General features: G+C 45.9%; 1 protein-coding gene across 3 annotated transcripts in view; it reads right to left on the bottom strand.

Moving 5' to 3' along the window:
- The window catches only part of Gnao1 (G protein subunit alpha o1), a 148,693-nt gene that overhangs the window by 61,706 nt on the left and 59,261 nt on the right, over nucleotides 1-27,726 (bottom strand). For all 3 annotated transcript variants that reach the window (XM_048428668.3, XM_048428667.3, XM_048428669.3), the window contains exon 3: nucleotides 4,055-4,196. In XM_048428668.3, the coding sequence (XP_048284625.1) occupies nucleotides 4,055-4,196 (142 nt within the window). The remainder of the gene's footprint in view (nucleotides 1-4,054; nucleotides 4,197-27,726) is intronic.

The following is a 27,726-nucleotide window of genomic DNA, read 5'->3' as shown; positions in this document are numbered from 1 at the left end:
GTAAGAGTTAGCCAATAAGAAGCTAGAGCTAATGGTCCAAGCAGTGATTTAATTAATACAGTTTCTGTGTGATTATTTCGGGTCTAAGCTAGCTAGGCGACTGGGAACCAACAAGTGGCCCTCCTCCAACAGCAGAGGTGGCATCTGAATCCAACCTCCATCACTTTCTAGTGTCAGGTACATGTTAGATGTGTATTCTCTTCTCCAGCAGTTTATAATTAAGAGAATTCAGCATGTGCCCAAATATTTTTAAAGAGGAAGCTGATAGCATGCTTACTAGCCAAGGCTCACAAGTTCAAGGCGTTCTTTGTTCTTGCACAGGCGAGAAAGGCTAAGCCGATGAGCAAGGAAACAGGAGAGATTTAATCACAGTTTTAGGTGACAGAGGAGTGTCAGAAGCACTCAGGGCTGAGAGGTGTGGGGGAAACGTGTCTTTTCATGTAGAGGCTCAATGCAGCAGATGGTTGTGTAGAAATGCAGCTGGACAGAGGCTGTGCCTTCCGCACTTGTGAACGAGAGGGGAACTCTGCAAGACCTATTGGGGCTCTTTGGCCATTGAAATGAAGGTCCCAGGGCCACACACTATCAGAGAATAGTGTAGTTCAGAGAATTTCTCTGTAAGGATCCTTCACACAGAAAGAGACGTATATGACAGGCCTGGGGTAGCGGCTCTGGTTCTAGGACTGGCAGAGGGTAGGGCAGGGACAGGAGGCAGAGGGGGACCTCACCTCTGAGTCTTCCACACTGTCCTTCCTCAGCTTCTGCTGTCTACTGTTCCATTAGTTTATATTTTATATATGTAAATCATATATTTTATATCTGTTTACACACACGCATGCATGTGTGTGGAAAAATTTATTAACATGGATCATTCAAAGACTACTTCTCCACTGTCTTGTTAAGGAGTCTTCAAACTCGGCCACTGCCCTGTCTCCTCAGTGTTCTCTTTCAAAGCACAGGCCAGCCCAGGGCTGAGGTGGAGGGAAGGGAGTTGGGGAATTTCAGCTGGAAAGGTGAAGGCAATTTGTTACAGGATAATGGGTGATGAAGGGGTGGAGCGAAAGGAAAGGAATGGAGGGGCACAGAGAAAGAGGAGATATGGTGAGAGGGAGATGGTAGAGACAGAGTCCCTTAGACAGCGAAGGTAGAAGGCAGCAGAGGGAGGGGAGCCGTGGGAAATACAGGAGGGACAGGCAAAGGTAGCCTGTGGGCAAGGGGTAGAGAAGACGGTCTCTGGAGCACTGGGCACAAGTGCAGGGTGAACTCAGGGGTGTGGGGCTAAAGCAGACACCAGGAAGACAGGGAAGGAAACCAGAGAACTGCAGCAGGTGCCGCTCTTTTGGTTCCCCTTTCAAATTCTTTTACCGATTAGGAAGATTGGACAGGATCTTGCTGCGTTGCCCTGGGCAGTCTCAGATTACTACGCACCTGCTTCGGCTTCCCCAGTGCTGGGACTACAGGTGGGTACCATTCCTAGTTTAGGGATACTCTTGCCTGGTTGGCCTGAGCCTGTCTGTTTACATGAGCCTTTGCTGTGGACTGTGGTTTTCTTAGGCAAGTATGTCTCTGTACACAAACACACTTGGAGTAGAAGGACTGTGGGTGCATCACTGTGCCGCTGCTCTCCCAGTCCTTGTGTTTGCCCAATGTCAATGCATCACCAAAGCCATCCATCCTCTTGTCACTGTTCCTCCCTGTGCTCCTGATGTCAGGCTGCTCACCTGACCCCACATCTCTACTGTCACAGACTCCAGATCTGTTCCCCACTTTGGCCTCTCTTTGATGAGGCCATTCTAAGGCTGCCATCAGGAGTGTCTAAAATTTCACTTCACCCCATCCCTTTCTAGCACGGTTTATCCATGGTTGCTTCCTGTCAGCACGCATTGGCTACCTTCCAGGACTTATCAAATCTGACTTACCTATACTGGTTGGCTGCTTCAGCCATGCCCCTCTCCCACAAATGGGGACCTTTCAAACTATACCTAGATATCAATTACTGTAGTCTTTCCTTTCCCTAAGGAGACTCCTTTGACTATTTCAAGAAAATGAGGTCACCTAGCTAGATATAGGGGGGAAAAAAGGCAAACTTCAAGGCAAACTCGAAACTGAGGCAGCTGAACTATAACAGGATATCACATGACCACCCAAGACCACCGGAGATACTATGGCTGATCAAGAGGACCACTAAATGTTCTTTGCCTCATTAAGATGGCATCTCCATATCATTAGCGTCATAAAATTGCCTATTCCTACTATGCAGGTGACACTATGCCACATATGGAAAGCCCCAAATAAGGACATAACCAGGAGAAACCTGACTGGGGAAATCCCACCCCATTCTCTGCCCATAACCCTGCCATTCAGTTCAAGAACAATTCTCCCCTCCATTAAGATTCACCACCACAAGGAGAGCAATCCAACACTTGACAGCATGATCTCTTAGGAGGCCTGTGTTCACACCCTGAGTGTGTACCTCTGTCCTGCAATAACTGTTATCCCAGTTGTTCTCACTGTCCACCTGCCTCTGGCCACTGAACCTCTGCAGCACTTCCTACAAGGACACACAGGTACCGAGCATGGTCATTACATCACAAAATTCCAAGTACTGCCCTTTCCTTAGAATGGGAAAAGTAAGAATATAATTTTATTCAAGGGATGATTTTTGATGACCTACTATGTTCTGGTAGAATAAACGCAGGACTCAGCCTTGTATTTGGAGGGAGCAGGGGCTCAGCAGACAACAACTCTTTTCATGCCGCATTTGCTATTGCCATGAAGATGAACGAGACACGGCATTCATCTCCAGTCACTGTGTTCCAGTTACCCTTGCAGCCCCAACAGGTTCTTTCTGATCATCACTTTCTCTGAGCACTGTTCCCTTTGTGCCCACTCCCGCACCCAGAAGGCATGGAGAAAGCTATCTGGAACAAGACTGAAAAACCAGAGGCACCTCTGTTCCCCTTCTACCTCCCATGTGCCTGTGGTTTCCTGCTAGAGAAGAACATGCAATGCACTGTCAGCTTCCTGGCCTGCCTCTGGGGAGCAGCAGACAGAGAAGGGGGCGTCTGTCAGGACTCTGCTGCCCACCCTAGGTAGCCACCTTGTCAGCCACCCATTACTCTGGGTGGAAGTGTCAATGTTAGCTGAGGTGACTCTGCCCCCCATGAAATTAGGATTTGTGCATAACATACTAAATTCTACATGTAAAGTTATCTGTCACAGATAATTTGTCAGACCAGGAGGAGGCCAGGATAGCTTTTTCATTTGTGAGGTGGGGATTGTGTATCAGACAGTGAAGTCACCACAGACACTCAGAGTGTCCAATGTGGTCCCACTGTGCTGTTCCCCTTGGTCTGTGGGTGGGGACCAAGTCCAGCTTTTGGGCAGAATTTCCAGGTTGTTTTCACACCTCCTTCCCTCCCTCCTTCCTTTCATTAAGCTTTTCCACAGGGGCTGTGGTTCAGCCTTGCAGTGGGTGCAAACATCTGCAAACAAGAGCCCTCCACACACTTCTCAGGAAACAGTCCTTGAGTCAGAATGCCGACTCTGCAGGAAGGAGGGCCTCACAGCTCCCAGGAGAGGCAGAAGCACACCTCTGGTGTGAGGAATGAAGGGCAATCCCAATGGCTGCTTCCCTCCTACAAGGTAAGGACAGCTCTCCTCAGTAGGAAGATGGCACCTAGTGAAGGGGGCTTTGTTCAATAAATATTCTGCTATTCAAGTTCATTGTTCAGGGGCAAGTGTTTAATCAGGCTGTGCTGATTCAACTTAAAACATTCTCTCACTCTTTCTCATCTACAGAGCAGATCAGGGATTTTATTTTATTTTATTTTATTTTTTTGAGGGGGAGCTTTTGTTTGTTGATGACTTTCTGGAGAGAGATGGAGAAGCCCCTGAATTTGCCAGGGATTGGGAAAATGACTTAGGTTGATGACTACTGCCCCCCTCCCCTCACACAGAGGACAAGCTCGCCCAGTCCCAGCAGGCACTGTCAGGAGGAGGGAGAGCCACAAAGGCTTCTTCTCTGTGCCTATGGCCTCAGAGACTTGCTTACCTTTCTCTCCTTATCACCATACTCCACGCCCAAAGTATCCATGGCCCGGACAATGGCTGCCAGAGACTGGATGGTGTTGCTGTAGACAACAGGCTTGTACTGTTTTACATCTTCTCCAGAGAAGCCGTCTTCATGAATGATCCTGGAGGGAAACCACAAACCACACATGATGAATACAGTGTCCTCAGTCCACATGGACAACACAGGGGAAAACTGGGAGAACCGGGTCCTATGGGGATGCTGGAGTTGCCCTATCGGGGCTGTATAATCTAAAAATCAAAACGAAGCAAAAACCCCACTTATTTGAGCTACTGGGCAATAATAACCTGAGATACAGACTATTGAAAACATTCAGTATCCAGGGAAAGAAACGGGGAAAGGGGGCTGAAGACAACTGAGAACACTGCAATGGGAGCAGCAAGCTACAGTGTACTGCTAGGTGAGGGCCGTCCTCCAAGAGGAGATGGCAGTCATACACACAGATCACTCACAGTTCTTTTAATGAAGGTAGGGTGCTGTGTGATTCCCCTTTGTATGCTGTGAATATGTTTTATTTTACCACTGGCTAATAAAGAAGCTGCTTTGGCCTATGGCAGGAAAATTAATCTGAATGCAGGGAGAAAGAAGGTGGAGTCAGGGAGATGCCATGTAGCTGCCAAAGGAGAAGGATGCCAGACCCTTACTGGTAAGCCACAGCCTTGTGGTGATACACAGATTAGTAGAAATGGGTTAATTTAAGATGTACGAGCTGGGTAGGAATATGCCTGAGCCGTTGGCCAAACAGTGTTGTAATTAATATATTTTTGTGTCATTATTTGGGTCTGGGTGGCCAGGAAATTAAAGCACAGTCTCCATTTATAGTAAGGTGATGCCTTGCTGCGGGACAATGGTTTTACCCTGTAAAGATTTGTTTCTTGTACTTGTTTAATAAAATGCTGATTGGCCAGTAGCCAGGCAGGAAGTATAGGCAGGGCGACCAGACAGGAAGTAGAGGTGGGGCAATGAGAACAGGAGAATTCTGGGAAGAGGAAAGACTCAGTCTGCATTCGTCATCCAGATGCAGAGGAAGCAAGATGTAACTGCCTTGCCAAAAAGGTACCAAGCCACGTGGCTAACACAGACAAGAATTATGGGCTAATATAAGTTATAAGAGTTAATAAGAAGCCTGAGCTAATAGGCCAGTTTATGATTAATGTAAACCTCTGCGTGTTTCTTTGGGACTGAAAGGCTGCAGGACTGGGCGGGACAGAAACCTCAGTCAACAATGCCTGGCTTAAATGAACAACTCCCCTAGTCCAGGAACATGTAAGATACCGTCAGGAGAAATGCCAGCAGAGGGCATGTCCCAACTCTTCCACAGCTAGTATTAGCCAGAGTCACCCTGTTCTGTTGACAGAGTCCACACAGGGGACAGATCAGAGGCTGTGTGACACCTCTGGCAGTCTATGACACAAGCTCATAGCTGACAAGAATCCTGGAAAGAGGAAATCACATCCAAATGGCAAGAATAATCATAAATAGAAGAAAAAGAAGACAAGTTTTAAGGACAACATTGGGGGATATTTGTGCTTTGATAGACTATGTGAATCGTTTTAAGGCCACATTTCCAGAACAGGAATGAATACCGCATGTAACACATACAGGATTCAGCATGAGAGCTGAGCTTTCCTTCTGTCTCACCAAGGCCCCTGTCCGTGCCTTCATTCCCTCCCTTCTGTCATGGAGAACACCACAGACAACTATCTTGAAAACAGCTTTAGTGAGATTAATTTCATATACTACACAGTCTGCTTGCCTAAACCATGGAGCTCAATATTTATTTTAGCAAATTCATAAGATTGGACAACCATAACTACATTCTAACTGTAGAATGTTTTTTTCCCTTCACAAAAGTAGCCCTGTATCCATCACCAATCACTTTGCATGCCCATTACAATCCTAAATCACCACTAAACTATGCCGTTTCTATAAATTTGTCTAGTTTGGGTTGTCCATATAAATGAAATTATATGATACATTTATGTGTTTGTGGCTGGTTCTTTCATTTAGCAAGTCTTTTCAAGGTATGCCCATGTTGTGGGCATACCTTGTTCCTTTAATAATATGTCTTTGTATGGGTGTACTACTATTTAGTCATCCAGTGAGAGTTAGTGCTGGCTATGGGTCTCCATTCTGAGTTTCTCCAAGAAGCAGAGCAGAACGACTCTGTTGACATTTTGTGGGTTTGATTAGCGCTAAGATTTTATAAGTCTTCTTTTTATTTGAAAAGATTTATTTTATTTTATTTTATGAGTATTTGCCTGCAAGCATGTAAGAGCACCACATGTGTGTCTACTGCCCACATAGGCCAGAAGATAGTGTCAGCTCCTTTGGAATCGGAGTGCCAGAAGAGAAACTACTCTTAGCTGCTGAGCCATCTTTGTAGCTCTTGCAAAGTCCTCTTGATGCAGAATACAGTCAAAAAGCCTACAGGTTTGTGACCCCAGGGAGTCTCACAGGGAACACGAGCTCTCTGCATTAAGGTGGAGAAGAGAACAAATGAAAAGTAGTGTGCTCCACCAGGGGACTGCAGGCACCGGGCAGCACAGCACAAGCTAGGGGAGCCGGGCACGCCAAAGGGGATCACGGGCTGCCGAGATCAGGGTCAGCACTCAAAAGTCAAGGCAGCTGGAGACAAGAGGAAACTGCAGAGAAAGTGTTCTTGGCGTCTGTGTGGGGGTCTCTGGCTGAACATCTGAGACTCCACAACTCACAAAGAGCACCAGAGAGGGAATGAGCTTCAGGGGCTCGGAGGCTGAACACTCGCCAGCACACCCTGAAGCCAGGAGACGAACCTCCAGAATGCCAGAGTAGAGTTCCTGGGGATACTGGAGCCCTCACCGGAGATGCTAGAGGCCATAGCAACTAGGTTAAGACAGTCCTATGGCTCCCCAGGCCCTCCAGACAGTGCTAGTAAGCAGGTCTGAGAACTACAGCTGCCCACACTAACTTAGCTACCGTCAAAGAATAACAGAATAAAGTCACCAGTCTTTCAGAGAGGATAGCAAAATCTAGATGCTCAGCAGAGGAATATGCATGGTGCTGCCTTCCAGCGGGAAAACCCTGGCTCTGCAGACAAGCAGGAAGGTGTGGTCATGTGGCTCACAACCAAGAGAAGCATTAGCTAAGTCAAGTAGATGTGGAAGTGATACGGATGACAGAATTCACACACAGTATTATAAAAACATTCACTTTACATATTTTCAAGACATTAAGGAAATTGTGAGTATAATTTAGAAAGAAATGGAAGATACAGAAAATGAACAATAGCTGAAATAAAAGTTGTGCTAGGTGAAATTAATGACAGGCAGATCGGACATGCAGAAGACCGACAAACCTGAAGACAAAGCAACAAAGACTGCTCAAATGGAGGCAAAAAGAGCAAAGGGCTGCAAACTCCTCATAAAACACACATACACACAAAACTTCCGGTAAAGCAAAGGATGGGGGGGATGTAGAAAGGTGCATGTGGAAAAGTGGCCCATGCTCACACAAGCGTGTGAAACACACATGGGCATTTCAGAGCAAACAAACATCTTGCAATCTCATATATAGCCAAGATCTAACTCTTTATGAATAAAAATAAATAAGTATGTCTATCTTATTAACATGCAAATTTGCTTAAACATTTAATAGATGGTCAAATTATATGATTTAATTTTAAACTTTGAAAATGACTTATTGGCATTAAGTGTTTCATTTGTTTACCTATTTTATATAACTACACACCTGGGGTCACATCAAAATTTCTCTGACAAAGAGGTAGCATGGGGAAACATTGGGGAACCCTTCTTTACGTCCCTGCTGGCTAAGAGATGTCTTTGCCAACATGGTTGGAATTATCATTTGCCACACTAATCTTTACAGTCATCACTGAGGCAGGAGGGCTAGGTTTTCATTATATCTGTCTGACAGGAGAAACTGAGGCTGAGAAAGATTTAGTTACTGGCTCCGTCTCTCTCAACAGATCCATGACAGAGCTAAGGCCAGAACCCAAGTCTCCAAGCTACCAGTCCTTCTGACCAGATATGATCCACTCCCAGAACATGTGAATTATTGTGCTATCAAGTGTCAGCCTGTGCCTGGGGTGACCCAAAACAAAAATGCAGAAGCGAAGTAATTTGGGGCAAATGTTCAAAAGTCATGACTGTTATTCCTATAACTTGTCACACAGGCAAATATTAGCTTAACTTGGGCTTTCAGGGCTAAAATTTTATCACATCTCCGACTAAACAGTCATATGACTCGCTTGGACAAGAATACATTGTGGTCCACACAGGACAGTAGGGAAAGGGCCATTCACAATCCCGACTCCAGCACCAAGCTCTGGAGGGCAAAGCTTCTCCATGACATTTTCTCACACAGCCTCCCTCTTCCCCCACTTTCTGAGCTCAGGATGACATCTTTGTGAATATAAAATAAAGCCCCTTATTTTCTATCTCCTGTATCATTCCAGAAAGCAGAGCCATGATGGCAGCAGCTCATGACAGCCAGGCCTGATCCAGCACCACCTCTGCTGCTGAGGACCTGCGTACAACCCTGGTAAAAGACTTAACTACCCAGTCTTGGTCTCCTCATTGGCAAGTTGTTCTGGGAAATCAGATGTATGGTAGAGCCTGTAATGCCAGTCCAACTGGGGGAAGCAGGAGGATCAGGAATTCAAGGTCAGCCTTGACTACAAAGAATGCTGTTTCAAAAACACAATAACAGAAACCTAAGAGAAAGAGAGACTATAGTGAAGAGACTGGAAATGGCAGCCAATGGGAATAGCAGTCTTATTCTGAAGTCAACTTCTAAATACAGTTTCTTTAGTTTCTGGCACAGAGGCCGCCTGTGGTTCGGAGTTGGCCCCCTACACTAAGTGCTCTACCTGCAGCATTTCTTCTAATCCTCGAAGCAGCCCTGGGCTTGACAAAAATCACCAGCTCCTCCTTACAGTTGGGGAGACAGGCCCAGCGAGGTCAGGCCACTTCCCTGAGGTCATACACCTGGTGAATAGCATGTAAGGTCTTGCTTGTGACCCATGGGCAGTTGGTGAAAGGCAGGGCAGCTTCCCTCACCTCCAGGTTCCAGAGGTCCCCAGATTGTACACATATGCACACATATACACAGAGTGTGTGCATGTACACATGAGGACTGTGGTACCTGTCTAATGTTCTGAGGGCCTGGAAAAGGAGGGGGGATCCTCAAAGTTCTCAGAGGTATACTACCAGGGTAGTTAAGTCACATGGATGATTCAGTCCTGGGTCCTGGAGGTAGCAAGATTAGGGATGGGAAGGCGGAAGAAAGGTCCATATACTGCAGAAGCCTTAGACAGAGCTGCCAAGACAATGTACAGAATTGAGTCCAATGCTATCCCTACTGATAGGACTGATAAAAGCCACAATATTCTTTATTTTTTGCATAATCTAATGTGACTTGAACTTCTGTGTCTCATCCAAATCATGATTAAAATGTTTTATAACTTGATAATGATAATTTGAGATCACCTCTCAGCATATTTGCTTGATGTCTTGCTTCACCCATCTCTCATCTCCCTTTCCACAGTTCCTGACAGATGGTGAATGTGAAAATGTCACTACATGAGTGGTGTGTACACAAATGCACAAGACATATCCCACAAGGAGCTCACAGGCGTGTCTGCATGTGTGAACACACATGCATGTGTGCCTGTGTGAACTGGGGTAGGGATCTAACAGGTTTTTTTTATAACTGCAGAGCCAGGGCATCAAATTGAAGCCAAGTTATTTCTCACAGTGCACACCTAAAACCCAGGGACTCTGAGAGGATATCCTGGGTCACCAAGCTAGAAGAGCCACGGAAGGAGTTTGATCAGACAAGGCTGACTGCAGTCTGACTGTTCAACTATGTAGAGAAGCTGTCAGCTGGACTCTGGGCTCCTGACAACACTGCTAAGTAGGTGATGGAGGGAGAGGGATGGTACAGGGTCGCTGACCACAGCAGGTGACCAATTTCCGGGAAGAGGCAGTCGGTAGTGGACCCTTGCCCTCCCCACACCAACTCTCTCTGCTACCTTGGGGATCCTGCAGGGGGCCCAGACCTGGCTCTCTCTGTTCTCAGCGATTCTCCCAGGGTGGGGCTGCTTTTAGCTGCAGAAGACTGCTGGGCATAGAGGCCTTATATGGTCACAGAATCATAGGCTTGGGAGCAGGAAGAGACCTCACACAATCATCTGGGCTGGCAGCCTTTCTCTGAATTATGGGCCCCTTTGAGACTGTGACAAATGTGCCAGCACAGGGTTTTCCTTGATTTCTGGAGATTTGTGAACACCTGTCATAAGCTACAGGGACACAGCTCCATCACTGGAGCTGGACCCACGGTTCCTTTACCCTGCCACGTCTCACCATTCTCTGCCACAACCCTTGAATGATTTAGACTGAAGGATGGTGGTGCCAGGCATTAGCTGTGATGGGGTAATTTCCCGTAACTGCTGGCTGTCAACTGTTCTCGCTGAGCTGCAGTCAGGACCAAAAGAGCAGCTGCATGGGCAGGAGAGCATCAGCTATAGTGATTGCTGGCACACCTGGCACACAGGGGCTGTCCTGGTGCTGCCCTCAGAAGAATAAGGCATGTAAGTGGTTCTAAGAGGAGGGCATCAATGAGGCACACCTCTGAGTGTAATTGTGAGGGCATTTCCTGAAAGGTTAGCTGAGCAGAAGGGTCTTGGATGAATTAAAAAGGGAAAAACAAAGATGAAAGTCAGCTGACCATTCCATTTCCCTTCCTCTGCTTCCTGGTTGGCCACCAAGGACCAAGGCACTTCCTCTGCCAGGCCTTCCTCACCATGATGAACTGCACTGCTGTCAACGAAGTAAAATAAGCCTTCTCCTTTGAAACTGTCTTGTCTGGTATTTGGTCAGTCATGAGAGAATTAACTCATAGAGGTGAGCCCTGGAGGACCTCCACCTGCCAGGAAGAAGAAGAAGAAGGGCTGAGAAACTCCAGTGGGAAAGGGAGATGGGCAGAAGTGGGGACTCTGCTTGTTCTGAATATCTTGGGAGAACTTAGGGTTGGCGACCCTGACTTCCCATTTTGGCCATCTTAATGACATTCAGGTGTCTGAACAGGGGTGGACTTCACAGGACACTTGTCTGGGACCTGTTTGTTTCGGTGATAACTGATAATGGTGTCCAGTCACAGTTGGCCCCACTGGCCCAGTGAGCAGTGGGAATGAGACTGTGGAGCCACGGACTTCCCTATTAGGTGGGAAACAACAATCGTGGTCTCATAGAACACATGTGTAATTAAACAGTGAACAGGAAGCCCTAGCATGTAAGGGCTTCACAGAGCCCATTAGAACACTGAATTAGGGCAGGGGGATAAGATGAAAATACCAGGTATGGCACTGAGGGTGTCCTGTGCAGCCACCACTTTTGGTGGTAGCATTCACTGCTTTGTTACTGTCTTCTTTCTGTTTGCCTCGTTCTTAAAATGTGCATTGGTATCTAAAGGAATGGATCATTTTATTTTTTTTAAAGATTTATTATTACTGTGTTTGTGTGTATGTGCGCGTACCACAGCACACATGTGGAGGTCAGAGAACAACTTAGAAGGGGCAGTTTTCTTCTTCCACCTTTATGTAGGTTCCAGGGATTAACTTAGCTCTCCAGGTTTTTAGTGCCTTTACCTGCTGAGTCATCTTGCTGACCTGTAATAGATTACTTTTCAATGGGAACAGATATTTCACGTTTAACATGGTGACCATTATGACAAGGGACAGGCGCAGAAGGGTAAAGCGCTGTCAGCTGGGTCTCCTGATACCATTCACTGGGGTTTGGTTTGATAAGAGGTCCTACTGCACTGCCAGGCCCATGGGGACAGTTCCCTGTCTTTTGGGGACTCAAACTAGATGTCAAAATAAGGATAATAATGAAAACATGTAGACAATAGTTAAAGAACAAACTGGTGTCTTCCAGGGCAGTGACAGGTACATGTATTAGCTATGTGGGCTGCCACACAGTAGCCACTGTCCTCATCCAGAGAGGTGTTTTCTTGTCTCTCTTACAGCCAAGACTGACCACATGATCTAGTTCAAGCCACTAAGACTACAGGGGAATGTTTAGATATTGCTCTGACAAAGATGTTTTACTTCCTGGTCCCAAGATAAATGTCATTAAGATTACTTTTCTTATTGCCCATCTTCCTCTTTTCCACAGGGCTCTTCCCCTGCAGATATTCCCTGGCCTCCTGCCTTCATATTCAGTGCAAGGAGTCAATGAAGAAGCTGCAGCCAAACCAAGGTCACAATACTAAATGCCACCATTATGGGAGTGAAGATCAAAGAGGCACAGGAAGCCCGTGATGACTTGGTGAACTGACAATCAACCCTTGTAATGACAGAGTTCATGTGTTCACCATGATGCCCTCTGCCTGAGCCACAGAAATGGTTCGACTCCAAGGCCACATGTGGGGAACTGTGACTTAGAGATAAGAGCCATGTCCATAGGGACACAGTTAGCTTGTGACAGAGCAGGGACAAAATCCCCACGGTCCTTTTCATTGTGCTACAGGCCTCTGATGGCCCTGGAGCTGAGGATGATGGGAGATCCTGAGTGAAGAAAACATGGACTCATCTGCAAAACAGAAAGATTTTCTTGACTTGACAGTCCCAAGGTCTGTGTACTGACTTCCACGAATTCATCTCTTAGTTACTTTCATGGATTATCTGGGTCCCTACTATGTACCTGACAAGATATCAACATTCGGGATCCAAGAGCAAGTCAACACGCACAGTATCTGCCCTCATGAGGCCTGCTCCTAGTAGGAGCTCTGTAGAAGCTCAACAGGAATCTCCAACCATAGAGATGGAAGGAATGATAACAGAAGGCTCCTACTCCGTGTAGGGCCAGCCTACCTGGAGCAGTGCTGACAGGAGCTGCAGCTGGCTGGCCTGGGAGTAGCTCTCCAGATACAGAAAGTGCGCACAAATGCCAGGTCTCTGGGTGTTGGAGGGATCTATGCTGAGTGGATAAGATCAGTACACATGCTCCAGGTGGGATGGATTCATCAAGAATTCTGTCCTGAGTCTAGCTCAAACATTCTCTACTATAGAAGGACTCTGCCGACTCTTAGGAAGAATGTGTGTGAGAGCAAACTGACCCAGTGTGGGGGACATCACAAACTGCACCCAAATTTAGAGGTGCTGGTAGGAATCAGCAGAACAACTCGAAGCTGGGTACCACAGATAGGAAGCACTATAGGAGGAAGGAATTGTTCCACCTAAGACCCCTCTGTCTTGTCCCTGCTGGGTATCCCTACTGTAATTGTCTTCTGTTGTGTATCCATACATGTATGTACTCTTATGTGCATATGGAGGCCAGAGGTCTCATGGATGCTTTCCTCTATCATTCTTCATCTTAAGTTTTTGAGACTGAGTCTCTTACTGAGCCTGGAGCTTATCAATTAATTTACTTAGCTGGCTAGCTCTAAGGCCAGTTAGCTCTAAGGCTCTCTGGGTTTCCCTCTCCCCAGCACTGGGGTCAGACATGCACCACTGCACCTGGCCCTTTACAGGTATGTGGGATCTGAACTTGGATCTTCATGCTTGTGTGGCAAGCGCTCTACTGAATGAACTGTTTCTCCAGCCATCAATTGTCAGTGTCATTGCATTTGCATTCCCTCAAGGACAGTGGAGTTGACCTGGCTGCCCAATTCAGGGACTGCTAAGAGTAAGGACTAAGATATCCCCATCAGATCCCAGGGTGCAACATATAAGACTGGGGGGAAGGGTGAGTGCTAACAGCTTCTGAGAACCATCAAATTTCAAATCCTCTGGACAATACCATGCACTCACTCCATAAACACATACTGAGTCCTGGTAAGATGTGCAGACACCAGCAGTGTGGATGCAGGCAAGCTACCAACTTTCCCAGGGCCAGGTCTCTCTTCTGTAAAATGGGGACATGGATGACAGACTATTAAATAATGTGTAGAGAGGGGCTGGCATAGCAAGCAGTAGATTAGCTAAAAGCTGCAGACAAACCAGTACCAATGCAAGGCTAGACCTCTAGTCTTGTCTCAGTAGCCATGAGACCCTTCCCATGCAAATGCCCTGGGGGTACCCTGTGCGCTGGGGCATCGGAGCAGAGTGACTGACAAAGAGCGGAGGGACAGGTCTGACATGGCAGCTGGTGACCAATCACCTATGGCTAACATGCTAGGTATATTTTGGATTTTAACTATATGTTAAAACATGCTCACCTACTAAAATAAATGTTCATCTGAGCACTTCCCCCAACCATCTCAACCCCCACCTGTGGAACTGCTCCAATTCTAGAGCACTTTTAAATGGCAAGTCCCTCTCCTCCTCGTTCCCTGACTTCCACAGCCCTGACTGAAGGTCTGTTCTTGGAACACTTATGAATTTCAACCCACACAGCTGAGCAAAAGAGAAGGAAGAGAGCAGCTACTAACCATCCTGCCACAGGGAGGAGCTATACCACAGGCTGGCATGTGTCCACATGCACAGCTGCTCCCAAAACGGCATTGCATTGTGGCTTCATTTCACGATGAATACCGTGTTCACTTAAAAAAAAAATCCTCTTTTCTTTGAGACAGGGTCTGACTGTATAGCTTGGGCTGACCTCAAATCTGCAATTGTGCCCCAGCCTCTGGAGTGCTGACATTTCAGGTATATGCTACCACGCCTGGCTGACAAGTATTTCTAGCACAGTCAGGTGCTAGGTAGAGAATATAGAAGGTAGAGCTGAGACTGTATGGCTGAGCCTGACTTCAGGGCTACTGTTGAGTATTATGTGTATGTGGGGGAAGGGGGTTACAGAGCATGGATAACAAACTCGATTCATCCTGGCCAGGCTTCCTCATGTGGCTTTGTGACACCCTGGAATCATCACTGGCTGTATGGAGTCCATCATCTGGATGGACCATGAATTATCATCCAACTCCACTAGAGTCCACTGAAGTTTGTTCTGGGAGGTGACCCCTTGTTACTCTCAGATCTAGTTGCCAGGGGGAATGATTGCCATGCTTCTCCCAGGGAAGCAAAAGCAATAGAGCTTGTGTGGAGTTGACCTTTGGCCTCCCAGCCTGGACTGTATGAAGTCTGAGCACAAATGGGACCCTTGGCAATTTTAAGAGATAAAAGAAGCAATTGAAACCTTACTGGCTACATAGTAAATATGTATGGGATAAAAATTATTTAAAAAATAAAAAAGTCCCTTAGTAATTAGTACTATATATAGAGCTTGACATGCTAAGAGTAGAAAAATATAGAATGAAGCTCTAGGACAATAGCAATAGGCAAACCGGTGCCCCCAGGGGAGCAGCTGGCACAAACAAGGGACCTGTCCTGATGACAATGACTTGCAGAAATCTATTATAAAGATGCCATTTCTAATAAGATGCAACTCTAGCCAGAGGCAAAGATGTCAGCTGCCAGTTGTCACCAGACAGAGCCAGGGACAAGATTGGGACTTGCTGTGACTTCAGGACAGAACCTTTGCTGCCCTGAAGTGTAGGGAAACAACACAGATCTGCCCTTCCCCCATGCTCCAGGTGGGGTAGGGATGGGGTGAGGGGCAGTCCCTTTCTTCCTCCAGGTGCTGGTCTGCACCTGGGGATCACAGACCTTGGACCTGAAGGAAGAAGCCACTGGGGTTCTGCAGAACAGTCACTGACTAATTCACCATCAACCCCACGGGAAACAGAACCCTTCAAAGGCCAGTATTCTTTGCCTGGGCCTGAAGCTCCAAAGTCAAAGCTTTCTGGAACTCTGTCTATCTCCTGTCAGGACACCTCTGGCCTCCTCACAATCCTCCACTTCCAGTCACAAGCAACAAACACTACATTGACAGCAGTAGCTCATACCCCAACCCCGAAGATCCAAGATCTAATCTCGGCTCTGCCATGGAGCCGCTAACATAAAGCTAACAATGTACTGGAGCTTGGGCTCATTCCTGTGTACCGCCATTCTCTCAGGTCAGGGGTTGGCTTTGAAGCTCGCTGCGACAATTTCTTGGGGGTACCCTGTGTCTCAGACTGATCCCATCCTATGGTCATGCCTGTGTCTATGTCTTTGCACATGTTGCCTTTGAGGATGTAGTAGCTCTGGAAATGTGGAGATGCATGCAAGGCAAGAGTCTCTCTGCAACAGAGATGTGTCCACACCTCTGCTCTAAAGGTCACGTCCTCGGGCCCCACTCTTTCCCCCATGACTCCCCTCCACAACACAAGTCCTCATCTGTATACCCAGTACTGCATATCATTTGCTGCTTGGCATGCCAATATGAGCTCTATGAGGGTGGAGACACCCTCATTCTTGCTCACTGACCAGTTACTGACTGAATACTGAATTTAACAGAGGCAATCCCGCATCCATCTGACTCCTCTCTGAAGGCAGCCCTTAAGTATGGAGCCAGGAAGGAAGAAGACCCCTCCTGGATGCCCTCCACTGTGCATCCCTGTTTGTCACTCAGTCTCACCTCAGTGCTGAGTGGCTGTCCCCATCAAGACCCAAACTTTGCTGTCCTCTTCTTGGTGCTGTTACCTAGTTTCACTCTGCTCCCAGCTCCTGACACCTGGGTTCTTGTAGGGTATTTTAGGGTCAAGACAGAAGGACAGTGTTGCTATATTTTCTATGCTTGCTTCTGAAAATACCCAGAACTCCTTGAAACCCGACTGTAATTTTACTGGTCCTGTAGCAAGGAGATGACTGGGAGGGAGTTTTATGGGTCTGAGCCCTTTATAGTGCTTCATATAAAGACAGAAATATTTTGGGAGGGGGTTCTTTTTTATTTTTTATTCATTTTACATACCAACCACACAGTTCCCTCCCCTCTCTCCCTGACCCATTCACACTCCAGAAAGGATAAGGGTGAAGCCTCCCATGGGAAGTCAATGAAGCCTGGCATATCAAGTTGAGGCAGGACCAAGCCCCTCCCCACTGCATTAAGGCTGAGCAAGGCATCCCATCATAGGGAATGGGCTCGAAAAAGCCAGTTCATGCACCAGGGATAGATCCTGGTCCACTGTCAGAGACCCCACAAACAGATCAAGCCACACAACAAGACAGAAACTTCTTAAAGACAGAGCAGAGCATATCAGTGAGGCTAATTCTTTCCATATTGGTTTCATCGCCTATACTAGGTAACATTCTTGGCTTCCCATTTGCCCCCTGGGTAATGAACCTCCCCTGGGTAGTCTTCAACTGCCGACATAGTGTAGTGCTTGGGCTGTGGCCTTTACTGAGTGTAATGTGCATCACTGGGGGCTGCACAGCCATTTCAGCCCATTTCATGGAAAATGCACAAAAGAGGCTGAGTCTTTGCTCATCTGACGCCCCCCCCCCCACTTCCTGTCTGGATGTGCTTGAAAAGTCTGTGTTCCTGAATGAATTCTGCATCACAGACAAGAAGTAAGAGACTGCAATGGCTCACTGTCCTCACTGACAAGATTTTAACAAACTCACACTACCAAATACCTTCTTTTCAGACAAATGAGAAAGACAAATGAGTCAAAACTGGTAGGGTTGGGGTCTGGGGAGGCTCCTGGGGGGCTGCTCCGACTCCTGCACTCCTAACAACTGTGGAGCGTGCTAAGCTTTCTCGCCACAGAAGATACCCACATGCAGGCTTGAGCTTTGTGGATGACGAGAGCGAGGGCTGCAGCCGACATCTGTTGCTCTTCCTTGCTCAGCTTATTTTCCTCTTGGAAACAGAATCTCAACAGGAAAATAACGTCCCTCACGCTTTAAGGTCTCACTCACTCCCAGCAAAAGTGCCAAGGGTGAGTCCCTTGTCCTCTGTTGGTCAGCTTGTCCAGCACATACTTGGATCTAGACAAGCCCGAGGCTAGTAAAGCTTCAGTCACTCACTTATGTAAGCCACCATGTTTTAGACAAGTGGGAGTGGGTTTCAGTTATTAGTAATCAGGACTCTTTTGCCATTTTCTTGTGTGTGTAGGTGTGGTATGTATGTGTACACATACATGTTTTGCTTCTGTGAGTGTACACATGGAGGCCCAAGGTTGAGACTGGTAATCATCCTTGATAACCCTTTCATGTTATTAACTAAGGCAGGGTCAAACCCAGAGCTCATCCATGCAGCTAGTCTCCTTAGCTACCTTGTTCTGGAGACCCCCTGGCTGGGCCTTCCCAGGTCTCATACCCACCTGTGGGTTTTGGGGGTCCAAACTCTGGTCCTCACACTGCCATGGTGTCTTAGTGAGGGTTCCTATTGCTGCGAAGGGAAACCATGATCACAGTAACTCTTACAAAGGAAAACACTTAATTGGAGCTGGCTTACAGTTCAGAGATTTAGTCCATAGTGTCCTGGCGAGGAGCATGGCGGCATGTAGGCAGACATAGTGCTGGAGGGGAGCTGAGAACTCTACATCCAAATTGGCAGGCAGCAGGAAGGGAGACACACTGTGCCTGGTTTGAGCTTCGGAAAACCTCAAAGTCCACCCCCAGCGACACACTTCCTCTAACAAGGCCACACCCACTTCAGCAAGGCCACACTTCCTAATAGTGCCACTCCCTGGTGACCAGGCATTCAAATCCAAGAGCCTCTGGGGCCATTCCTATTCAAACCACCACACAGCAACTACTTTAACAATCAAGCCATCTCTCTGATTAGCAGTCAGGACTCTTGCTGGCAGTGAAGCTGCACATCCTTGGAAGTTTCTTTGAAACCTAGACTAGCCAAATAGATTTGCTAATCTGAAAGGCGGTGTCTGGTGACAGCATGCTTCTGAGGACTGTGACCCTGGAAGAAGGCATAACCTCCATCCCTACCTTACTACAGCGGCCTATGAGCAAGCTGCAGGTGACTTCCTCTTATAGGTGTTCAGGCACTAGCTGCTCCCAGACATTGTCACTTTTCCCCACTACACCCATCTCTAAAGACCTCAGCAATGTCCCTTTCCTTTCCCCTCCTATAAGATAGATGGAAGCTTGTGGCCCTTTCCCTTCGCCACCCCCCCCCCCCCCCGAGAACTTGCTTTTCCTCTACTTACGATGTGGCTGGACAGGGACAGACACCAAGAACACCACACAGGCCTGCAGAAAAAGTGGGGAGGAAAAGTGTCCCTGGTTTTGGTCAGGGAACAGTTTGTAGAACTGCCACCAAGTCTAAGCATTGCCCTGGAAGGAAGTACACTTTAAGTGTGCTGCTTTCAAACAAAGGGGTAAATGAAAAGAGCCTTTCTCAGCTCATGACCAGTGGAGAACATGGCCAACGATACCAGTTACCCTCAACAGGAGCTCCTGGGAGAAAAAAAAAATCTTGTTTTCTCAATACCCCTGGGGGAAGTGTTTAACAAGTTTGCTAAAAAGAAGTCTGATTGCTTATTTATTTCTGTAGTAATTAATCTTCCCCCAAATGCAAGGGCAATGGTCAGTTTCCATGCCAACTTTTGGAGGACAGAAGCATGGCTATGCCCTATCCTACCTCTCAGAGGGCATAGTGTGAGCCACATTCTTCTGCTTTCTACACTATTTGTTGGGCCTTTGAAAGAGAATAAGGAAGAGGCCCAGGTAAATCTTTGTCTTTTTAGAGAAACCAAGAGCAACACAGTCACAGATGGAGGAAAGCCCAGTCCTCACCCAACCTTCCTTCCCTTGCTGGTAGATGCCACTCTGGGCAGTGGGTTTAGTCACAGCCTCCTGGGTTTCCTACTCTGGCCTTTCTCAAGCAGAAGCCCCACATTAATAACTATTATGGTGTGGTCATGCCTAAAACAGAGAGTTCATAAAAATCACTTTGTGGGTTTCCACATTGATCTCCCTCTTGAGAGATTTTCAAGGGGGGGTGTATTATGGCCCTCAAAGCAAAGCATGCCTTCCAGCTGCAGGGGTCACCCTACACAAGACCTTTTCAGACTGGTGTAGGAATTGGGGCTCAGTGGGTGTCCCCATTGTCAGCTGTGGGGACAACAGAAGGGTAGGTGGGCTTGGGCAGTTTACTTCTGGCCAGCTGCTGGCATATGGTAGCACTGGGACTTTGATGACTACAGAGCCTATTGTCACATGGAAGACAATCAGTCTGAGGAGGGCTGAGCTTCCATCCTGAGGCCTGTTCACTGTCAAACTCTACTGTGTGTTTCAGGGAGAAGTAAAAGGAAAAGATGCCTCGTGCCCATTGTCCAGGTTCTCCCTCCCACCTGTTCAGTGGCCTGTTACCAAATTCCGGGACCCAGATCATGGACCACTTGAACCCAAGAGTAGCTGATGGCACTTCACACAAAGACCAAAGGGTTGTGTATAGGGATGGCCTTGACTATGAAATCCATTACAGTCAAGGAGAAGCACCAACAGAGTTCTTCACAGTGAAACTTCTCTTCACCTGATCCCTCCACCCCCAAGACTAGGGAGCCCCGACCAACCCTTGTGCTATGTCTCTTCCCAAGGGCTGTCCAGAGTCCTTTCTTGAACAAAGGGAGGATTAACAGCTAGGTCTGCACCCCACACAGCTCATAGTGTGATTTGGGGACCTCACCACCAAGTCTGAATTAATGGCAAGGCCTAGAACTTCAGGAATATTACCATTAACCTCACAGAATGAGGCTACGCAGGGGTCAGCTCTGCTGTCTCTCGTGATGATGGAAACATGGTAAAAGGCCTGGCAGAAGCAGCTGAGATAGCACAATCCACAGAAGTGTGAACGCTCAACCTCTCCTTTCACATTATTAGGAGTTTTGGGTGTTACTGATGGATAGAGTAGTTCCTACTTCTTTAACGTCTATTCTACTAGCTGTTCACATGTACTTTCTCATTTAGTACTCACAGCAATCTCAGGAATAAGCAACGCTGTTTTATGTCCACTTGGCCAATGTCTTACAAATGATAAGACATTGCAGTAGTAGGCACCGAGGCAGGGCCTGCACCCTCCACCTGTACTACCTTGGTGGCAGCTTCATTTCACAGGAGTAGGGGAGGTAGGAGTGGGCCTACTATCAGAGCGCGGGAGATGCCTGGACTAGGCCCAGGAGCTGTGCTTTGGCTGGCAGTGGTTCTGGGTTTTCTCTTCTTCAAGTAAACAGCCATAAATCAGAAGAGTTCTCACAAAGACTGTGATTCTTGACTTCTAAAATACTGGACACACTGACTCGCCAACTGCTGTGGTTGAGGTCAGTGACAACACAGAGGTTCCCTTTCTAGACCACATGCTGGCTGGTCTGCTGGACCTGTTGGCATTGTGACCCCTTCATGGAGCCAGTCAATGGCATTAGCCATACCTGCTACTAGAAAAGCCCGCAGGAAGTGAGGAAAAGTACTAAACCACTGATGTATTATTTGTATTTTACTGTCATTCTAATAAGCTTGGGCATAAGCCAAAAAAAGCCTACTGAATCCAGAACAACTAGTGTGATCCACAATAGAAATATGTTCCCATCTTTTTCTTTGGCCTCACTGGAGGACATCATGTGGCCCAAGGACCTGAGAAGACGTGTGAGCCGTTAGAAGGCTCTGCACAGCTGGGTGTCCAGCCCCTGTACACCTTTGTACTTAAGTGATGCTTGCTCAGTCATAACAATCACATGGTCTCGACTGTTGAGAAGTAGCCAAGATATGATGGGTAGCAAAGAATCAGGGATTCGTAGACCATGGTACCCAGGAAGAAGACATCATTACTAACGCTCTAACTGCCAAAGTCTTTGGGAGAAATGTGTATATAAGCAAAAATCAAGGCAGGGGGACTGCTGTGCTAGACTAGACTCTCTTTTAATTAGAGGCCAGTTTGCAAAGTTTTAGAGCAAGAGTAAAAAGCCACAGACAGGGTAGACTCTACCTAGAGCTATCCAGGGCAAAGGCACTTGGCCAGGAACTGGGACAGATGCCTGCTCCATTGGTCAGCACCCAAGAAGGAGCCTGGTCTCCAAACACAGGGTTCAGAGCCCTGTGGCCCTAACATCTCTACTAATGTGCACCCAAAGCAGTATGTGGAGGCTCCTGCTGGACTCCTCTCCCTCCCAACTTACTCTTATCAGCTCCACCACAGCAAGCACTACAGCTTATCAAACACTGGAGCACGAAACACGCTCTATTTTTTTGTTTGTTTTATGGGCTTTAAAAAGTGTTAGAAGTGTCAAAGATACTACTAATAATAAAAGCTCAAGTTTTCTTACCTGTCATAACCAGAACTGAAAAAGAAAGAAACAACTTTCCCACCATGGGATTCAATGTGTCCTGAACTATTAGAAAACAATCACAGTAGAGCATATGATTCTGGAATGCAGTTCAGTGCCTAACCTGATACAAGGGGCTAGGGGAGGTCTTAGAAGTTAAGGGGAAGATGAAGGGAGGAGAGGAAGACAATGGAGAAAAGTAGGTGGGAGGGGGAAGAGAGAGGAGGGTGGCAGAGGGGAGGGGGGAAAGAAGAGAAAGAAGAGGGAGATCCAAGAAAAAGAAAAGGGGGGAGTGGTAGTATAGTGACTGGTTTTGTGTCAACTTGACACAAGCTAGAGTCATCAGAGAGGAAGGAGTCTCAGCTGAGGAAATGCCTCCATGAGATCTAGCTGTAAGGTATTTTCTCAATTAGTGATCAGTGGGGGAGGGTCCAGCTCATTGTGGGTGGTGCCATCCTTGAACTGCTGGTACTGGGCTCCATAAGAAAGGAGGCTGAGCAAGTCATGAGGAGCAAGCCACTAAATAGCACCTTTCCAAAGTCTCTGTATCAATTCCTGCCTCCAGCTTCCTGCCCTGTTTGAGTTCCTGTCCTGACTTCTTGGATGATGAGCAGCTGTAGGGAAGAGTAAGACAAATAAACCCGTTCCACCCCAACTTGATTTTTGGTCATGGTGTTTTGTTGCAGCAAACCCTAAGACAGGGAGACAAGGAGGGTCAGGGAAGAAAGAGAGAGGGTCAGGAATGAGGGAGATAGAGAAGAAGAAGGAGGGAGACTGATAGGGAAGGGAAAAGAAGAGAGAAGGAAAAAGGGAGTTGAGAGGGAGAAAGCACTTCAGTCACAGCTGGTCCATAAGCATTTGTGAAAAGTCAGGGATTCTTAGAACATGGTGGGCAGAAAGATATCATCACCTATACTCCCCTTTGTTGTAGGGTGAGGTGGGAGTACGCAAGGTACAAACTGGTTCTGACCCATAGGCTCACATCCCCATTTCCCTGCAACTTAGGCGGCCTAGCAATAGCAAATCCATGAGCTGCAAACCATAGTCCTAGGGTTGAAGGAGAACCAGGGTGTGAGGGGGAAAGGAACGATCCAGCTGTCCTAGAAGTAGAAGGTCACCTTTCTCAACACCACCAAACTAGAGGGAGAGAGAATTCCACCCACCAGCTACAGAATGTTGCTACTAAGATTTCACAAGGAAGAAAGCACACCATTGAATGATTAAAGCCCCAGCAGAAGATCAGTCAGAAATGGCGCACATGCTCAGTGCAGTCCAGCTGCTTTAGGAGACAAATAACAACATAACCAGAATATGCCAGTATCTGAAGAGCAAGCAATTAAGGATACATGCAGAAGATTTTCTATACATTAAACTGCCTTCCTAGCTGCAGTAGAAGAGTCCCTGCTGAGTTGGGGATGTGAGGACTGCAAAAACAAACGGGAATATGACTTCCAAGTCCACAAGAGAATACAAAGGAGCATGTACACAGAAAAAGAAAAGACCCGGAGGATAGATCCAAGAAGATCAAAGTGGGCATGTAAGAGTTCTAGGAGAAAAAAAGAAAGTGATGGAGGATAGCCAGTGATCAAATAATAAGACAATTCCTGACTGAAAAGCATTTGTGCAAACCGAAAAGATGCACAAAATCCCTCAACTTGAGGATGAATAAACAGCATTGTAAGACTCCAGGCTAGCTAGGCATGGTGGAAAATTGTAAGACTCCAGGCTAGGTAGGCAAAATAGTGAATACAATCTCAGATCCTATGCCAAACAGGGTTACATAGCAAGTCCCATCTCAAAAATAAAAGCAAAATAAAGAAACACCATGCCTAAACCACAAGCAACAAGCAACAAATCTGGGGGAGAGAGAGAGAATATGAACATATTACCTACCTGAAAAAAAAATCAGGCTGTACTGGAATTCTCTTCTGAAACATGACCAGCCAGAAGAATAGAAAGTCATGTGGGCTACTAGGAACCAAAGCTCCCCATACAGTTTGACCAGCATTTTCAGGGCAAATATCTTAGTCAATAATCAAGTATTCTTAGGTATTACAGTTATGAGCATTCCTTATTCCTGGCTTAATTTATGTGGTAGTCTGAATAGGAATGGCCCTATACGCTCATATATTTGAATGCCCGGTAATTAGGAAATGGTGTTATTTGACAGGGATTAGGAGTTGTGGCCTTGTTGGAGAAAGTGTGTCACTGGGGGGTGGGTGCTGAGGTTTTAAATGCTCAAGCCAGGTCCAATGTCTGTCTCTTTCTGTTGCCTGCGATCTGAATGTAGAGCTCCCAGCTACTGCTCCAATATTATGTCTGCCTGCATACTGCCATGCTTCCTGCCATGATGATAATGGACTAAACCTCTGGAACTGTAAGCCAGACCCAATTAAATGTTGTTTCTTCACAGCAACAGAACACCGACTAAGACAATTTAATGATGTAGGAACAAGCTTCTGCCAAGGCTCACACTAATTGTTCCAAACATGGAGTCTCTTAGAGTCCTAGACTTCCCATTTAGGGATTTTTTTTTTAAATGCAAACAACAAATTCTCCAGAGAAGAAACCTTATCATAGGAGAAATGACCAGGTCAGGAAAGCAGATGAGTATGGATGTCTGCTCACCACCCCTCCCTCCTCCTTCCCCTTTCCTAAGTCTACATGGGCACTGGCTCAACTCTGAGAGGAGCACCCACAAACCAAGACTTTATACAGAAAGGCTCCAGTGACATCCCTAAGCCCTAAGCAAACTGAAGAGGAGAGAAGAGAAAGTGTCACAAGGGCCCCTCAAGATGGAGACAGGATCCTTACTCTAGATGCTTTCTTATAGAAGCAGAGAAATGCAGGAAGACGTGGAGCCACCCAGAGGAACAGTTAGTACTGCATTAGACGAGCCTGCCCAAACTTTACAAAAGAAAGCCCCCGCAGCACATAAGCTCTCTAATCACAGTCAACAAATCTGGAAAATTTAAAAACATAGGTAAGTGCTGGGGCTACAGATCAGGAGTAGGACATTGGCTTATTTTGCTCTAAACTTTGGTTAGATCTCCAATATCATGGAAAAAAAAGTGAGAAAAAAAATATTTAGTTCAAAATTAAGAGACACACTCTGGATAAACCTAGAACTAAAAAGAAAACCATTAAAATTAAAAGGAATCGAAAACTGTAGAAAGCAGTTAAGATAATCATTGAAAATTGCTTCCCAAGGAGGAGAGCAAAGTCCTGCCCAGAGGCAATCCACATGGAGCAAGCGGAAGAGCACAGGCTCATGGATGAATACAGTCAGAAGCAAAGCAAGATTTAAAACAGCAAAGGAGTAGAGAGCTTTCACAAACCCAAAAGCACTTACAGTAAGTAAAACAATGTTTATTATGGGTGGTTAAGAGAAAAACAGCAAATATAAGAAGCTCAGGAACAAAACCAGAAACTCGTCCACAGCTGCAGAATGTCTGTGGAGATCAATTCAGAACACTGCATCCCAGCCTCTCTGTGGCCTCAGACCTGGGAGCTGATGATCCCATTTGCCAGACATGTCTGAATGGACATGTCAGCAAGAAAGAGCGCTAAGGTTGCCAGAGATGCACCACGCAAGAGGCATTAGGCTCCAAGAGATGGGGTGAATTCTGCCTACTTGCAGCATGATCTCGGTGACTCTACATCACACAGAAGGATGGAGAATCTCATACCTAATGGTTTGAAAGCACCACACTTGAATTGCTACACCCCAAGGAAGACAGTATATGAAAAAAAAAAAAACGGCAATTCTTATTGATGAGATCATTATTTTATTCAATAATAATTATCATCCCATATGCTGGTTTCTCTTCATAACAGATAATTATCTCGTAAAATAAAATAATATAATTCATTTAATAAAATTATTGGATAAAAGTCATTGTTTTATTTAATAGTGTATAATATATTCCACAGAATGCTATAGAATATATATGTGTGTGTGAGTATATATATAATATAGAAGAGATAAAATCATGTCAGGACACTGCATCCAACCTTTTGTGATTGCAGACCTGAGAATTTGATGATTCCATTGCCAAACATAATATCAAAACTGACTCAGCAAGATAGAAGAGATAAAATCATGTCAGGACACTGCATCCAACCTTTTGTGGTCGTAGACCTGAGAATTTGATGATTCCATTGCCAAACATAATATCAAAACTGACTCAGCAAGAGGAATTTTTGAATGGACATGTCATCAAGAAAAAATTGCCAAGGAAAAAAGAATATATACACAAATATAATAATATTATTGCAAAATTTACTTTGTTTTCAAAATTATCAAATTAAGCTAGGCAGGGCGGTTCATGTCTGTGATTCTAGCACTTGGAAAGTTGAGACAGGAGGACTGCTGTGAGTTCAGGCTATCTTAATAAAACTAACAGACTTAATACCATTTTGACAATTTTCTTGTAAATGATTTACTGCTGAGTAGTTAGCTCCAGCCCCTTGTAAATCCTCTCATTTTCTCAAAAAGTCAAAGACTTTTTCTTTAAACAACAGTGTCTTGGGTTTTCTGAACTGCCAACACTATGCAGGTCGTTTCATCTTTCACTTTCACATCAGGATAAGATAGAAACATACCTTGTCTCAAAAATCACAAAAGTAAAAAAATAAGTAAGATGGAGGGTGGGGAGAGTGAGTCAGTGGCTAAGGGGACCTGCTGCTCTTGCAGAGGATTCAGGTTTGATTCCCAGCACCCACATGGGGGCTCACAATTGCTTATAACTCCAGTCTCAGGGGACCAAATGCCCTCTTCTGGTCCTTGCAGGCCCTGAACATACACGATACATATACATACATGCAGGAAAAAAACACCCACCCATACACATAAAATAATAAAAATAAAATATAATAATAAAGTAAAATAATCAAATTGAATCTAGATAAGAATCTAAGGGACAAAAAATCAAGTCACAATCTGTCCGTCTGGGATAGTAGACTGTTCATCAGCATCACCTGTGACAACCACCACAGAGTGCAGGATGTAGGATCACAAGGAAGCTAAATGGCACTTCTTGGGAGTGCTATGTAAGGTGGATAAAGAAGGGCTGGATCTAATACTTGTGCAACACGAATGAATAAACATATCCCATTGGACCCCAATAATACGTGCAGTTAATAATACATGCTAAACAAAAATTTAAAAAGAAAAATTCAGATCATTTCTAATTAAAAACCAGCCATGGAAGCTAACCACTTACACAGAATAAGAAGTAGCAACACCTAACAATAAATATATTGGAGACAGTGACAGTCACTACTGTTGCTATTTATCATGATCTGTTAAAACTAACAGGAAAAGCCAGAAAACAGCACCATTGCTGCAAAAACAGGAAATAATCTTGATGATGTTGGATATTTGGGAAAGTTGAGATACTACTGTTTAAAATACTCTACTATAATTAATAACAATGTCGATACAGGACTGGATCTAATATAAACACTAAAAATTGACTAGCTTTATCAACCAGCAAAAAACTTAAATTATGTTAATTGTTTTAATT

Source organism: Myodes glareolus, chromosome 22, assembly GCF_982192425.1.
Source record: "Myodes glareolus chromosome 22, mMyoGla1.1, whole genome shotgun sequence".
NCBI classification, from domain to species: domain Eukaryota; kingdom Metazoa; phylum Chordata; class Mammalia; order Rodentia; family Cricetidae; genus Myodes; species Myodes glareolus.
This window is presented reverse-complemented; position numbering and strand designations above follow the sequence as displayed.